Source organism: Mugil cephalus, chromosome 8 (genome assembly GCF_022458985.1).
Source record: "Mugil cephalus isolate CIBA_MC_2020 chromosome 8, CIBA_Mcephalus_1.1, whole genome shotgun sequence".
NCBI classification, from domain to species: domain Eukaryota; kingdom Metazoa; phylum Chordata; class Actinopteri; order Mugiliformes; family Mugilidae; genus Mugil; species Mugil cephalus.
Genome location: NC_061777.1, coordinates 15,612,113 through 15,627,470, shown reverse-complemented (window position 1 = coordinate 15,627,470; position 15,358 = coordinate 15,612,113). Strand labels below are relative to the sequence as shown.

At 46.6% G+C, this 15,358-nt stretch overlaps 1 protein-coding gene across 29 annotated transcripts in view; it reads left to right on the top strand.

Moving 5' to 3' along the window:
- Positions 1-13,971, top strand: part of mef2cb (myocyte enhancer factor 2cb) — a 65,199-nt gene extending 51,228 nt beyond the window's left edge. For 3 of the 29 annotated variants that reach the window (XM_047591354.1, XM_047591356.1, XM_047591355.1), the window contains 9 exons: positions 2,020-2,163; positions 2,375-2,512; positions 4,962-5,151; positions 5,961-6,008; positions 10,608-10,780; positions 11,247-11,270; positions 12,180-12,309; positions 12,687-12,822; positions 13,069-13,971. In XM_047591354.1, coding sequence (XP_047447310.1) covers positions 2,020-2,163; positions 2,375-2,512; positions 4,962-5,151; positions 5,961-6,008; positions 10,608-10,780; positions 11,247-11,270; positions 12,180-12,309; positions 12,687-12,822; positions 13,069-13,417 — 1,332 coding nt within the window. In that variant the 3' untranslated portion in view covers positions 13,418-13,971. The remainder of the gene's footprint in view (positions 1-2,019; positions 2,164-2,374; positions 2,513-4,961; positions 5,152-5,960; positions 6,009-10,607; positions 10,781-11,246; positions 11,271-12,179; positions 12,310-12,686; positions 12,823-13,068) is intronic. The other 26 variants (XM_047591363.1, XM_047591357.1, XM_047591358.1 and 23 more) reach the window with 26 other exon arrangements.
- Positions 13,972-15,358: the final 1,387 nt, after the last annotated feature.

Below are 15,358 nucleotides of genomic sequence, written 5' to 3'. Positions count from 1 at the left end.
TTTACATCTCGCGCCTTTGCCAAAAACGATAGCGTGCTAAACCTCTGCAACCCCTTTGTTCTTTTGACTCATCCTCCTCGGATAGAGCAAGAGTGCCTGATTCACTGTAGGTCGGTTGGAAGTCAGATCTCCTGCATCGCCTCGGTTGATTTGTTTGGAGTGATTTCCTGAAGACTGTCAAAAGATGTGAGAGACGCTTTCAAATTCAGAATTCCAGATTTCCACTCTAGGGGCCAAGTGAGGATTCAGAGAGAGAAAAGGAGAGCCAGCAAATGTTGACACACTTACAGTAGCTGCCTCGCCACGAGACGCCTCAGGAATCAAACAGTTATCACACACACACACACAAAAGAAGCCCTCTAAGTTCACTAAAACCACACTCCAAACAGGCCTTTGTTGTGCTGACATGAGAGATGACTGGATTTTTATTTGTTTTCTAAGCAGGCAGATCGCTCCCTGTCACTTCTGCTGCTGGTTGTGATGGAGGAGCTAGCGCTCGTATCTCCTCCGTGAGTGAGCACTGACGGAGACAAACAAATGAGAGGAAGAAGTTCACCGAGATTAACTTATCTTAGCATCTATCTTCTTCCTTTCTCCCGCTCGGTCTCTCTTTCTTTCTTTTTTTTTTCTTGACTCTAACACCCACTCTCACACACCCACACACATGCACACACGAACACAGACTCATTCCCCTCTTTCCCCTCCCACACACAGACGCACACGCTCACACCAGCAGACGCGCACACACACACACCCGCCGCGACATATACAGACAACACGCGCGCGTGCACACGCGTGCGCACACACTTGATCAGCATCAAATACAGGGTGTGCTAAAGTAAATTTAATTACGTCTGTCTGATATGGAGCTTCGGATGAAAGTAGGAGAGCGCAGTGTGAAGCGACGACTGCACAGACAGGAGCAGGCCCGTGATATTCCTCCTGTAGACTAATCTCCCTTTATTAAAGCCAGGAGGAGAGAGGGATGGGGTGGGGAGTGGAGGGGAGGAGAGGGGTGGTGGTGGTGGTGTGGTGTGTGTGGGGGTGGGGGTGTGTGTGGGGGGGTGTCTTTGATGAGATCTCTAACTGTCAGCTACTGTACTTTTCTTCTCTCCCGCTCCCGTCTTTGTCTCTCAGTTTATGAGGCAAATGAACGCAAGCACCTATCGTTACATGCCTACTTGCTCGAGCAAACACGCGCCCGTGCTATCACACACGTTAATGCGCTCTGAAACTTATCCCTGTTGTTACGGTTGTCAACAATATCTAAAAAAGGACAGAGGCAGCTCTCCCTCCTCCGCCTCTTAACGCTCTCTTTGTCTGCGTCTCTCCTCCGGTTGGAGGGAGTGGTGTGCGTGAGCACAGAGCGTATGGTTTTTTCTGCCTGTCTGCTATTTTCTGGCCACTCTAATGGGGGCAGGTGGCCATCAGGTGGCCGAAACAGAAACTGCCGCGTTTAATACCACATGTACCAGAGTCATGAACTCAAACGCGTCTGACTGCATTTTAAAGCCAGTTTCTTCGGCCGCCGGTGATTATGGTCCTGAAATGTATTTTTATTTTTTACGACTGTTTGCGTTGCGGCGCGGTCATGAGGTTTCAAGGTCCCGTGATTTGTCATTCGGTCCAGATTGTGATCATTTGTTATGTCGTGTTATTGTATGTGAATAAATCATTTGTGCCATCTTGAATGTTAAGCTGCATGTTCACACCATGTCTGCCAAAAGGATTCACTCTAAAGGTTTTATGTCTTTTGTTTAACAATTTCTAAGAACAACATGTATTCCCTTAGAGAAAAAGTGCTCAGAAAACACATTTATTTGATAAAAATATACATAAAGATGCTGCCCCTTTCAAGATGTCCTTAAATGGTTTACTTAACGCCCTCTAATTGGACTCTATTTTGTCCGTAGCGTACCTCCTCACACTTCATTATCATTTGTCCCTCCCAAGCTGTTCACCTGGGTTGCTGTTCCCCCAAAGCCCTTCAACTATGCTGTGCAACTGCTTTGTTTGCAGACATTGAGAAAGAAGGGCCTAAACGGCTGTGACAGCCCAGACCCCGACGCAGACGACTCGGTTGGCCACAGCCCCGAGTCCGAGGACAAGTACAGGAAAATAAACGAGGACATTGATCTGATGATCAGCAGACAGAGACTGTGTGTAAGTACTTCTCATGGACCCAGAGCCCTCCTCTCACCTATCTTTCCTCTCTCCCCCCTCCCCTTTTTCCAACCCCCTATGCTTTCTGTCGCTTCATCCCCATCTCCTTGTGTGTGCTCGTCATCTGTCCGTACCACCCATCTCCCCCCCCACGTCCCTCCACGCGCGTCTCCCCTTCCGTCCTCCTCTGTGGTTGTGGGACCTCTGGCAGGCATTGAACAAGAAGGAGAACAAAGGTGGCGAGAGCCCGGAGCTCGACTCTGCTCTCATCCTCACCCCACGCACTGAGGAGAAATACAAACAGATTAACGAGGAGTTTGATCACATGATTAAAACCCATAAGATACCTGTAAGTACTGGGCTGGCGCTATGTCGCATCCTCAACAGGCTAACAAAATGCTGACTGGCAAGTACGTAACTGTCGAGCTAACCCGGCTAACCGCTATTGTTTGGCACTAGACTGATTACACAAAGCGAGAGTGCGAGTAAGACCAGAGTGACATTGCACTGTGTACTTACACTGAAAAAATTACAGTTCTTTGATTTTGCTTGCTTACAGTTGAGGAGCGGTCCTCTAATTTGACTTAACTGTAACCATAACTGGCAGGCATTCATGCTACATAAATTGCAGACTTTCTCTCATGACAAATTTTAACCTTAGCCCAGTTCCCACCTTGAACTCATGCTACCCATAATGCCTTGCCTGGCTCTCGGGGGAGGTGTGGTCTGCATGCGCTTTTCCTTTTCCTGCACCGAAACTCAGTGCTCAGTCACCCGAAACAACGGGGACAGACTGGCAACGAAACAGCAGCGGGCATTCACAAACTCCCGAGCATATCTTCAAACCTCACTAAACTCCGTGTTCTCTTCCCTTCCGCGCCGAAATAATTGAAGGCAAAGTCTTCGGGAGCCGATCATTGTTAGCGGGCATATATGTCAAGACATGTTAGCTGCTGGATTTATATTATGTAGTGTTAATTTTACAGAAGAATCCAATCTATAGCCAGCTGCCAGAAACCACAAAACAGAGGGTTCTCTCTATGTAAACTGAGCCTGGCCTCATTCAGAAAGCCCCATATTGGAATGGTTAGTCCTCTGGCCTTACAAAGACAGAGATAATTCCACGATAATTCAGAGAAGAACAGCAGCGTCTGAGCCGCGTGGAGCAGGAGGAGATGTGGTTAGAAACTAGGCAGGGGTTGGTGAGCTGGGGTGGAGCGCATTGGGATCGGAGCAGGGTGGGGATGGGGGGTGGTGTCGAGGCGGGAGGGCGGGGGGCTCTGCACACAACAAGTGGCAGTTCAGCGTGTGGTCAGGGTGGCTGCCAAGCACTGGGCCTCTGGATTGCAGGGGACTGTTGAGGGGACTGTGGGGAGAGGCAGAGGAGGAAGATGAATGAAAACAGGAAGGATGGCACCAGTTAAAGGACAGCTCACAGACGGGGGCCTTACACCCGGCAGTAGGGCGCGTGCACACACACAAATACAGTACGTGCCGAGAGACAGCTTCCTCGCTTTTAGCAAACAATGTACGAGAATTATTGAAAACTCCTACATGGAATCGGAGACGGAAGGAATGACGGGGTGGGTGGCGATAAATTAAACAGAATCAGAGACAGCCAAGCGACAGTTAGAAATGAAAGCTCCGTAGGTCCCATAGGTTTTTCGGTTAGCCCATTCATGTAAAATTGTAAAATTTGAGTCCCTCCAAAGAAATATGATTAAAGTAACCACGCTTGTGGAGTGAAATAATATTTGGCCTGCTAAAGGGGCATTAGCGAATGGGAGAAAAATCGCAGGAGCCGAAGCAGCGCTAAGGCGAATAACCCACTTCCACGCAAGCCAGGCTGGTCTTCTCCCCGATGCTCTCCCTCCATGGCTATGAGACACATGGCAGCAATTTAGGCTCCTATTTTCTACTTCCTAAAACTAACATGCAGGATCAACCACTTCCAGGGCACTCCCAAGGTTAAGCCCTTCTGCCAAGTGACACAATAAACATGACAAACTAGATGCCTGGGGCTGTCAGGCTACCTCTGCTCATGTTACTGATGAGACTGCTGACTGATCTGAGTCTACCACTTAAAACACAGCTCCACGTGACAGACAAATAAATTATTCCTAATTGCATTCAGTTCTTCGGTCTTGAAGCCACGCTTGCCAGAAGTACTGCCTTTTAGTGGCGTGAAGACAGACTGAATTATCTTTATCCCTTTTAGAACGGTAGGATTCCACTGACGTCATTCCCAATGAACCGTAGCCTTCTTCTTCTTCTTTTTTTTTTTTTTTTTAATGTAATAAACCAGGAATGTATTTCAGGGACATTCGTGTAATGACCTGAGCGTGGCATTATTTTTTTCTCAACTTTTTGAACATGTCAGGGTTAACAGAGTAGCCCCTTATAGAAAGGTACCATATCTAGGCCGATTCAAGCTGGAATTACACCATCTGTACCGTCTATACTGCCCTGTACTTTTACTCTTTGTTGGTGAAATCCTTGTATACGTGGGCTGCTTGTTGTTGTTGTCCTTTGTCCTGATTTGTCCTTTGTGAACTTGGTTCTCTTATCTGTTTTGTTTGTTGTGATTTGCTGCTTCTGGAGCAACCCTAAAGATAGTCAAAGGTCTTCAAATTCCCATTTGTCGTTGAAGTGTTTCCGAGCTGTAACATCCTTTTCTCTCTCTTCCCATTCCCTTACTCAATTTCCTTGTTTTAGTTTGGCCACTCGCTGGTTGATCTTAATCTTTAATCTAATCACAACCATGTCTGTGTCTCTCTCTCTTTCCAATTGTCTCTCAGCAGGCTGTGCCCCCATCGAACTATGACATGCCTGTGTCCATTCCTGTTAGCAACCAGAACAATCTCATTTACAGCCATCCCGGCGGATCCCTAGGCAACCACAATCTGTTGCCACTGGCACACCATGGTCTACAGAGAAACAGCATGTCTCCTGGAGTTACACACAGACCCCCCAGTGCAGGTAACACAGGTAGAGCCTCGCATGCACCCATGTACATGCTGTTATCCCATCTGCCTACCCTTTCGGCTGCGAATGTACCTGTCTGACATGCTAATAGACGCACAGCTATCCACGAGAGTGAATGACTCTACAATCTCCTCCTCTTACATACATTCATATATTCCCTCATATATATATATTTTTTTTTTTTTTCATTTCTTTTTTAAGTAAGTTGAAGATTTAAAATAATATTAAATCCCAGCCCACAGTCTCACTGATTTAATGCAAGGCTTTGCACATGGGACGTCTGGCCCTATATATAGTCAGACTTGCTGGTGACATAAGCAAATTGGTCCTGTTGGTTTGTTATTGTTGTCCAAAGTCCTTTTTCTGTCCCTCTGGTCTGAAGGCTGCTGCCCACACCCTCACCCTGTCATTACAACTGGATGCTAGAAACGCCAGCACAAACTAAATATGAGTTTTGGCGCTTGCTGTATCCACACCAAACCGCACACGTTCTGGACCCTCCCACTCTTCCACCTCACATGCCTTAAAAATAATAATGTGTCATTTTTCTTGGACGGGAGCTTCATGTGTCCGCTCACGGTGTGTCCATTTGCTCAGCACGTTAAGGTCTGAGTGGGAAGTATTACTTCTGGTATCAGTACACATCTGATGCACTGACACACACACACACACACACACACACACACACACACACACACACAGAGCATTGTGATTAAACTGAGTAAGAGACAGGAGGCGCAGTGGATGTTATGTGGGTGTCTATCCTCTAATGGTTTTCTCTCTTTGGCTCTGTTCTCTATTTCATCTTACAGGTGGCCTCATGGGTGCTGACCTCACCACTGGCGCAGGCACCAGTGCTGGTAAGAATGGCCTCCTCTTCTCACACACAAATGTCTGCTAACACACACGCCCACACACACACACACACACACACACACATATATATACATGGCACCCACTCACCCACTTGGGGCCATAAAATGCATGACTAACACCAACCCAAACCCGAGTGGAGATTTTGTCCATGATGTGTTGAAGCTAGTGGTCGTGGAGTTCATCTGGGAATGTTTGCTCGGTGCCTGGTCTGTGACACATCCTGCCTGTGTGCAGCTATAAAATGGTAGAACAAGTGGTGGTGGTGGTGGGGGGGGGGGGCAGAAATAAAATGGCATTGTGTACTGAAGCAGCACATCTCCCAGCAGGCAGTTAAAAGACATGCTGCACTTTTGACTGTACAGTTAAAGTTAATTTGTTTCTCAGAGGTTATCTACTTATTTCTCAAACCTCAGATTTCGGGCTTGCAGTCGAATTAACTAAACATTTCTTATCCTGATATTATGATAGCGTGGACAGTGGAGCAAACTGCACAAAACGTGAGCAACATGCATGAGGAACCTTATGTATTAGCTTCTGTTTGTCTACGGGTTTGCCCCCGAGGACATGTCAGGCCCAAGTTTATGGCTAAGAGACCCCCTCTTAAAGGGTTAAATTTTACAGCCCCGGCATACAGTGCAGAGTGTAAAAAACGGAGAATCGGGGGGTTGTCAGTGGGGCACAGCTGGGCAGCCTTGTCTGGCCCCTAAGGCTCCATCACAAGGGGTCAATGCCTGGTTTCTCTGTCTGGTCACTCGTCGCACACACAAACACGTAACGCGCGCACAACAGGGCCGTTTGTTGCGGCGTGTGTTCCATTGACGGCGCTCCGCAGCTTCGCGTCGCTTCAAATGTAGCCTTTGTGTCACCGCGCCGGAGGAACAGAGGAACTCTGTGAGGGCCTGTGCGTCGCTCGGCAGCGGCGAAAAACACAACGCGGAGTGAGGGAGTCATGTGGGAGCTGAAAGATTCCATTCAATGCTCTCTTAAATCTCATCGAGTGCGAGAGAGAGAGAAAGAGTATGTTGGTGGGGGGACGGGGATGGAGGGAGGGAGTGAGGGAGGGAGGGGGGCCGGGGGGGGCGCGGGGACCCCAGTGATGAATATCCACTGATGGTGGAAGCATGTGTGCAGAGGAGAAACAGTGGGGGGAACACAGATGGAAGTGTTCTGCGAACTTGGTCAGCCATTTTAATGATGTTCCTCTAACATCATCAGTGTGAGGTGGCCCAGCCACCGTGGCACCACAAAGAATGTTTTTAATGTTCCTCTTCGCTCCACTGTGAGTTTTGATAAGCTGATTGTACAAGTGGCCGCATGACCTGCGCATGTGCCTTAAGTGGCGCGGTTTGAGCACCACAGTTGGGGCCGTGTGCGTGTGTCTGTGCGTATGCCTCCGATTAACACGGCCCCTTGCTTATGTCACTGTAAAGAGGAGACAATAGCAACCTTGGAAGTTCATTTCCCTTGGCAGCATTAGCATTGTTTTAATCACATCCGTGGATTTGGCCCGTAAATTGGATTCGCAACATAATGTTGCTTCTCCCGTGCAAAACTGTCACACGAAACCCAGATGTGGGGGCATATTCAAAATCACAAACTCCCCAGGTAATTCGAGACCTGTGTAAATAGGGCACGTTTCTGAAAGACTGAGTCATCATGTCTTTTCTATGGAAATATTGTGGGAAGCGTGTGTGTGTGTGTTTACTCATTTATGTACGGCACGGGTTCAATCTGTCAATTCGTTCGCTGGCTCGGAGAGAGAGTGCGAGGCGGCGGCGGCAAGAGACGGGACGCGGGTGAAAAAGAGAGAACGAGAGCTGATGAAGGGAGATCCGGACCGAGGCCTCGGCTCACGAAAACCTCACCACCTCCGCTCGCGCAATTAGGTAGCTGTTGCCCGCGCTCGCACCGGCGCGGCTCTCACCGAAGCACAGCCGGGAATCGCAGGTCACCTCTCACCTTGAACACACGCCAATTATTCCTTTAAATTAGTCACACACACACACACGGTTCAGCTTCATGGCGTCTCTGGCCGTAGTCGCGCAGAAACGCGGAGTTAAAATTTAGAACACCTTTATTCGTCCCGCAATGGGGAAATTGCAGAAAGGCGCACACACACGGTAACGGACTGCACCAGCCTTGACAAGCACCCCTCACACCAACTGAACAAGTTGTGAGCTTGACTGTGCCACCTCAGTTCAGTTGGAGAATTCAGGGTTGAATGCACATTTGGCCAAACCGCAACGGAAGAGTGTGTGTGTATGGCGAATGGAATGGAGTACGCCTGTTAGACCACAACAGGACATCAGAAATTTGTTCAGTAACAGCAAAATGTACGCGAGTTTAACCACACCTCTCCTCTGTGTGTGCATGTGTGTGTGTGCGGTGTGTGCGAGAGAGACAGAGAGGGAATTAACACTCTAGGGGGCCCTTGTCAAACACGTGCATCTCAATGTGCCCCAGCTAACCTTAGAACAGATTAGCTTTGACGTTAGCTGCCCCCCCCCCCACAACACCTCGCGAATGACCAGAAAAAAAAAAAAAAAGAAAAGAAAAGAAAAAAGCTGTTTATCTGAATCTCAGATCAGATGTTGTTCTCTATATGAGAGTTTTACATGGCAGCAAAAAAGATCCCTTGCTGGGCTATGTTTAATTTTGGTACTTCCTCTAAACAGTTGACGCCATTCTGCACCCTCGACTGTGCAGAGTAGAGTTAGATGAGGAGGGTGGAAATGATGTCTTGTTATCTTCAGCCAGCGAGTCTCTGCTGAATGCAGCCCTCCTAAAATCAGGGCGATCACGCAACCGAATAAAGAGATTTGAGTCACAGTTCTTGCTTCATTAGCTTAATTGGCTTGTGATTTTACTTTTGAAGTGCTTAAGGACTGGCCTATGCCACTCATGATTACAGTCATCTAGCATATAATTGACTGGACCGCAGCCATTTCCACAGGGTGGCAATACACAGATGTCTGATTAACTGTCACAGAGATGAAGTCCGTGTCATCTTGACCAAAGTGTGTATTAGTGTCTCTCTCCATAGCTCAGTGTCTTTTTTATGCGTCTGTACAGAAACACTGATGCGCTTCCTGCTGGGTTATTTACCAAAGTATGCGTATGTGCGGCGTGTGTGCGCGCTCTGCGAGTGTGTGAGGTCTCATTCATCTATCTCCACATGCACCCACTCAATCCCACAAAGGGCCAGCCATGAGAATGAGAGAGCGGGAAAACTGAAGAGGCAGCTGCCTCTTTGCTAATGTGAGACTGACATTGGAACTAAGAGGGTCCAATACAAAACACACATGTGCATCCATATGTATGCCTCGTGCAGAAGCGGCCATACAGCGTGAGTCAGCCTCCGCTGCTTATGCGCTCCCGTGTGTGACGGTTAAAGTTGCGGAAGCGCAGACTCACACACACGCGAAACAGTAGACAGCAAAACATGGAATCACATGCAAAGCCCGTGTTAACATCGGCGTGTGCGTGCTCACACACCACACATGCCAGCAGAGACAAGCACACACCAACAGTGACACACACTGTTTTTCTCGTTTTCTGTCAGACAGCCTCATTTTCTCTCACCGCTAGCGGTCGTTTACTCTTCAGATTGTTCAAATTGAGCTTTTGAGACTTTTCATTTCCAAACAACAAAAACCTCGCTCTCAAATTAAACAAAGATCAGCAGGGGAAATTGCCCAGGAAGACATCTGCGACTCATTTTCCCCTGGAGTATATGATTAGGAAATTCATTTATGTCTAACGTATAATTCCTGCCCGTCTTTCAAGTGGGAACGTCCACACAGTGCCCTGTGTTCTACCCCTTGGAAGAAGGAAGGAGAAGTAAGGGGAAAAACAGCCTGCGGGATTGGGTTAGAAACAAAGACTATGTAGCTCGCAAGAATGCTCCACTTTAAGTTTTTTTAATGATGTTGCTAGGATTTCACCCCACTGGTTTTTGAGGCAGAAATGGGTGCTGCATTTGGCCCCCAATGCTTGGAGGAATGCATATCTGGTGACAACTCCAAGGCAGGGTCTTTGTCTGGAAGAACCGCAAGAACCGTGTTTAGCTCTGATGGCCAAGTGCTGTGCCCCATCCCTCTGTGGCCATGCTTACCCGTAATTAGATGTTTTTACAAGATTCACTGACTGTTGCAGGGCACATTTTGCCTTCATTGACGGTGACAGACGAAGAGGGTGAGGTCCTCTCATGTAGACGCCTTTCGTTTTTATATGATTCGCCGAACAAACAGTGGCGATCATAGAGGAAAAAAACTGTCTGTCTTGACTATATGCTCCGCCGGTGTGTGCCGCTTCCACGAAGCGCAATTTATGAGTTTCTTTAGACCAGCGCCTTAATAGAATTTCTACCACAGGAAAAGGGGGGATGAGACAGAAACAAAGAAAAAGGGCACAAGGTGAAAATTGATTCTCGTAGTTCTTAATTAGGCTTACACGATCGCGGACAGCAGGAGTTTCAAGATTCATTAAACTTTTGAATTGGGTTTAATAACATGTGGCTGCGTCTTCGGAATACCGGAGTCCTTAATGTCTCTCTGCTTCCCGCTTTTTGCTCTCTCTCTTAGGAAATGGATATGGGAACCACCGCAACTCGCCTGGTCTGCTGGTCTCTCCAGGTGGCATGAACAAGAACATGCAGGCGAAGTCTCCCCCACCCATGAACTTGGGCATGAACAACCGCAAACCTGACCTACGTGTGCTCATCCCCCCTGGCGCCAAGAACAACATGCCCTCCATTGTGAGTCATTTTTCCGTTCGTCTTTTCGTGCCACGATTCCCACTTTCCTCATCCACTTTCCCAACCATGTAGCTTCCTACCGGTGTTATTTATTTCCTTTCACGTCCCCACTGCTGCTTCTCCCTCCTGATATCAGTCTTGGGCTGACGAGGTTTTGTTTGTGACGAGCGCGACTGCCTTTCTTCAAAAACGCGCTCCCGACCCAAGGCTGATATAGTGTCGAGATATATGTCGTCGGCTGTGTCTGTGTGCGTATTTTGCCACTTATAGTGCAGGCCCTGGTATTTTTTTTTTCTCATCTCTTTATAATAGGTGGGTTAGCTTCCTCTTCACATTAGTTCTGTTTCCGCTGGCTCGATCCCTACAGCAGCTCCATCCCTAGATCCACGCCTATAGCCACGAATTCTGTTTGCTCTCTCAGACTCACTAATTTCAATTTATCACCCTCCCCTTTCACTGCCGTCAGTCCGAGGATGTCGATCTGCTATTGGTAAGTCAGACTGCCTGTGAAATTTAGAAACCCTAAAAAGGATCTTAAGAATCTGAAACTTTCAGGTTTTCTAATGAGAAACTGGTTAGCGCAGCTCTCGAGAGCGGGGTGCGCCACGTCGAACCGAGAGCACTGCCGTCACCTGACCCCAACCACTAAATTTGCATCCATTTTTTTTTATTATTTCTCTATTTCTCAGTTACATTTAGCGGCAGCATTTTGAGAAAAGCAGCCTTGACTTTAGAGTAACTTTCACCTTTATTGTTGCTGACTCTGCTGAAGGCCCAATGTCACCTCGCATGACATTTTGCGAGGGCGCATAGTGCCATCCAGTGGTGCGCTGCCGCAAAAGCAACCTGGCCTCTTTTTTTCTTCCGCAGCCCCCCGTCCGTCTGCTCCTCCCTTTCTTCCTTGTGTCTTTTCACCTGCATAGCATCTTGCGTTGCGTGCGTACAGGTCACAGCCTTTATTACTCAGAATGTGGAAATGAAGGGCAACAAAAGAGTACACTTCAATTTTACACCGAACCTCCATTATTTCCTAGACGAGCCCTCCCCTCCGCCTCAGTAAAGTGCCTTTCGCTTTGCCTTTGCTACTGTGCGTTGCCGTAGAAACCGATGGTGTTACTATAGCGACAGTGGGCCCTCGGAAAAAAGGGTGGTAAATGATAGGGTTGGCAGGGTTCAGCCGTGCCGCATGTCAAGTGATTAATTTCCCCAGAAGTTGGCATCACATTCATTCTCTCAGCATCTGTTGAGAGAAATGGAAGAAATGAAAAAAATAAATGCATTCTTGTTTTCTTTTTTTGCAGTTTTTTTTGTTTGTTTTGTCTGGGAGTTGATTCCATGTTCTCAAGCCTCTCCCGTTTCTTGTCTCTCTCTCTCTCTGTCTTCCCTTCCTCTGTCACAGAACCAGAGAATAAACAACTCTCAGTCTGCTCAGTCATTGGCCACCCCTGTGGTATCAGTAGCAACTCCCACTCTACCAGGACAAGGCATGGGTGGTTACCCGTCTGCCATTTCTACTTCTTATGGTACCGGTATGTGTCATCTTTTTATACATTAAGTTCATTTTTGTCAATATACATCAGCTCATTCTCTGCAAGTACTGCTTTAAATAAAGTTGCTTCAGCTTCCTTGAATAAAAACAAACCATTAAAAAAAATATATATATATATTTTTTAATGTTGAGTGTAGGTAAAAATATCATTTGTATAAGAGCGGGTTTATTTTTAAACATCCTGCTTAATTTTCAGTGTGATACAACTATCTAACAGCAGAGGGTGCCATTGCACCACCTACCGACACAAAACTCGTCCACGTCCCAGCAGCCTTTATCACATGTGTTTTTTTTTTGACTTTGCCACTTTATTTGAGCTGCATTCTCTTCTTCTCTCCCCTGCATGTTTGCACACAGAGTATTCCCTGAATAGCGCAGACCTGTCCTCCCTGTCTGGCTTCAACAGTGGCAGCTCCCTACACCTTGGCTCAATGAGTGGGTGGCAGCAGCAACACCTTCAGAACATGCAGCATTCAGCCCTCGGCCAGCTAGGGTGAGTGCACTCACTACGTTGAGGTGTTGTTGGGAAGTGCACCTTCTTTTTTTTTTTTTTTGAGAAAGAAATCCCTGACTGTTTTCAATCCTCACTCGCAAAGGTCCAACACACAAATAAAACCTTGCTGTTTTTCACGTGTATGCCTGCATGCATGTTTTGTGCGCGGTCGACTGACTTTAAAATCACTTTTGTCTCTTGCTCTGTAACTCTGTAACCCCTTTGCGTTTCCTTTCCTTCCAACAGAAATTGCTCTAGCTCTCACTTATGTCAGGGTTCAAATCTCTCCCTGCCCTCTGCTCAAAGCCTGCACATCAAGTCCGAACCTGTTTCTCCTCCTAGAGATCGCACCAGCAGCACACCGGGGGGCTACGGCGGCGGGGTGCCGCCTCCCCAGAACCCCTCGTCCCGCCAGGACTCGGGACGCTCTCCCGTCGATAGCCTGAGCAGTTGTAGCAGCTCCCACGAGGGCAGCGACCGGGATGAGCACAGGAATGAGTTCCACTCACCTCTGGGACTGGCCCGGCCCGCCATGGATGAGCGCGAGAGCCCCTCCATCAAACGGGTGCGCCTGTCAGAAGGATGGGCGACATGATAGCGCTGTCCTCTCTCCCTGGCAAGTGCCCCAAGTTGCCCTGAAACAACCCCCCTCCAACCACCCCCACCCCCACCCCCACCCCACCCCCTGACAACGCAGCATTGCGATGCACCCCCCCCCCCCCCTCCGAATCAGCTCCCTCCTCTTGCTCCTCTCACTCGAGACCACGAGTCACTCGCCACCCCGACCCCACGGCCTCCCTCCTTTTATCTCTTCAACGCCGAAGGAAAGAAAAGGGACGAGACCCTTTTCAGAATCTGTAATTTCTTTTCCTTTTTTCTTTTTGCCGAGTGTGTGTGTGTGTGTGTGTGCGTGTGCTATACGTATTGACATTATATAAACCAGTGGGGTGTTGTAGTGAGGGGTTTGGGAGGGTGGGCGTTGGTCGGGAAGGGATCCGGGGGGGTATTTTTTTGTTGGGGAACTATGCATAAATTGTATCGTGTGTGGATAAAAAAAAGAATCACGTATGCATATATCTTTACACGTGTGTGTGTGTACATATATGCATATCAACAAACTTAAAAAAAAAAATAGTCAGGTACTCTGTTTCATAAAACGTACGTACACTTTGCCTCAGCGATATATCAGTGACTAGAGACACAGAAAAAAAAAAGAAAAAGGAAAAAAAAAAACATCGACATGAGAGTGAGTGTGTCCAGTGGAAAAACACGTTAGCACTTGATTTGGACAAACAATACATGTGTACAGTATCAGTTTCATTGCTATATACCTTCTCTGCAGTTCTCCCTTGCAAAAATGTGTGTTAACATTAGATGATGTCATGTTGCAGGTTCAACGTATTTATGTAAATAGCGGGTAAAAAGGGGGGAGGGAAGGGGAAGGGCAGGGGTCCAAAGTTGCCAGACATTACAAGATTTATTTACTCACTAAATGAAAAAGCTATTATGCAACATTTGAAGGATTGTACAGGTAAACCGGCAAAACCCGATGCTAGATGTGTGGAACCTTTGACGATTTTAGCGCTCCCCTTAAAGAACGGAGTGAGGACCACCCTTCGATCTAAGAGCTACAATGGTGTAATCAAGGAAACTCTGGATACTTAGTATTCATATAAACATAATCATGTAGTTGATAAATCTTAAATTATATAAGAGAAAAATTTTTGAGTTTATATTGTTAAGGTAAAGGGTAAAAAAAAAGAATTGTATGCGGTTATGTACAGTATGTGCTTATATTTGTCACTTACTATGTAAGTGATTTCGATGACATCACTAATGCAATATGCATTTTTGCATGCTTTCTTGATTTGTAAGTATTTCTTATAGATTGCAGATGTTGTATTTCATCGTAATGTCGTGTCTGCCTCATGTTCCGGTTAAGCGGTTCACATCATTTACAGTCACTGAAGTAGCTCGAGACACAAAGGACAACTGATAATGCGTGGATGGTGAAATTGTGATTCATTCTGCTTTACTAATGCTTCTCTAAGTGTCTCATGTATTCTATGTGCATATTCAGCGGTTTCACTATGTTGTTATGTTAATCTGTGTATTCAACGTGAGAGCCTCTATAAAAGTGTTTTAACTTTTTCTTTAATATCTTTTTTTTTTTTTTTTTTTTTTTTTTTTTTTGATAGCTTTGCTAATAAGAGATGGATAGTTCACCCAGAGGGGAAATGACAGGGCTTCAATGCCCTAAGCCATGAAAACAGACTGAGATCCAATGCTTTGCTGATCTGTTTTATCTTTGTAGAGGTTTGTTTTTAAACGTGTATTTCTAATTATATATAATAATGGTAATATTAAGAATCTTTAAAAAAAAAAAAATCTGTGAAATTAACATGCTTGTGTATAGCTTTCTAATATATAAATATATATAATAATGATTTTTTTTTGTTTTTTTGGTTGTTTTCTTAGTGGAGTTCCTATGTGCAGTTGCACATGTTGTCTGGTTTGTTTTTTTTGTTTTATTTTT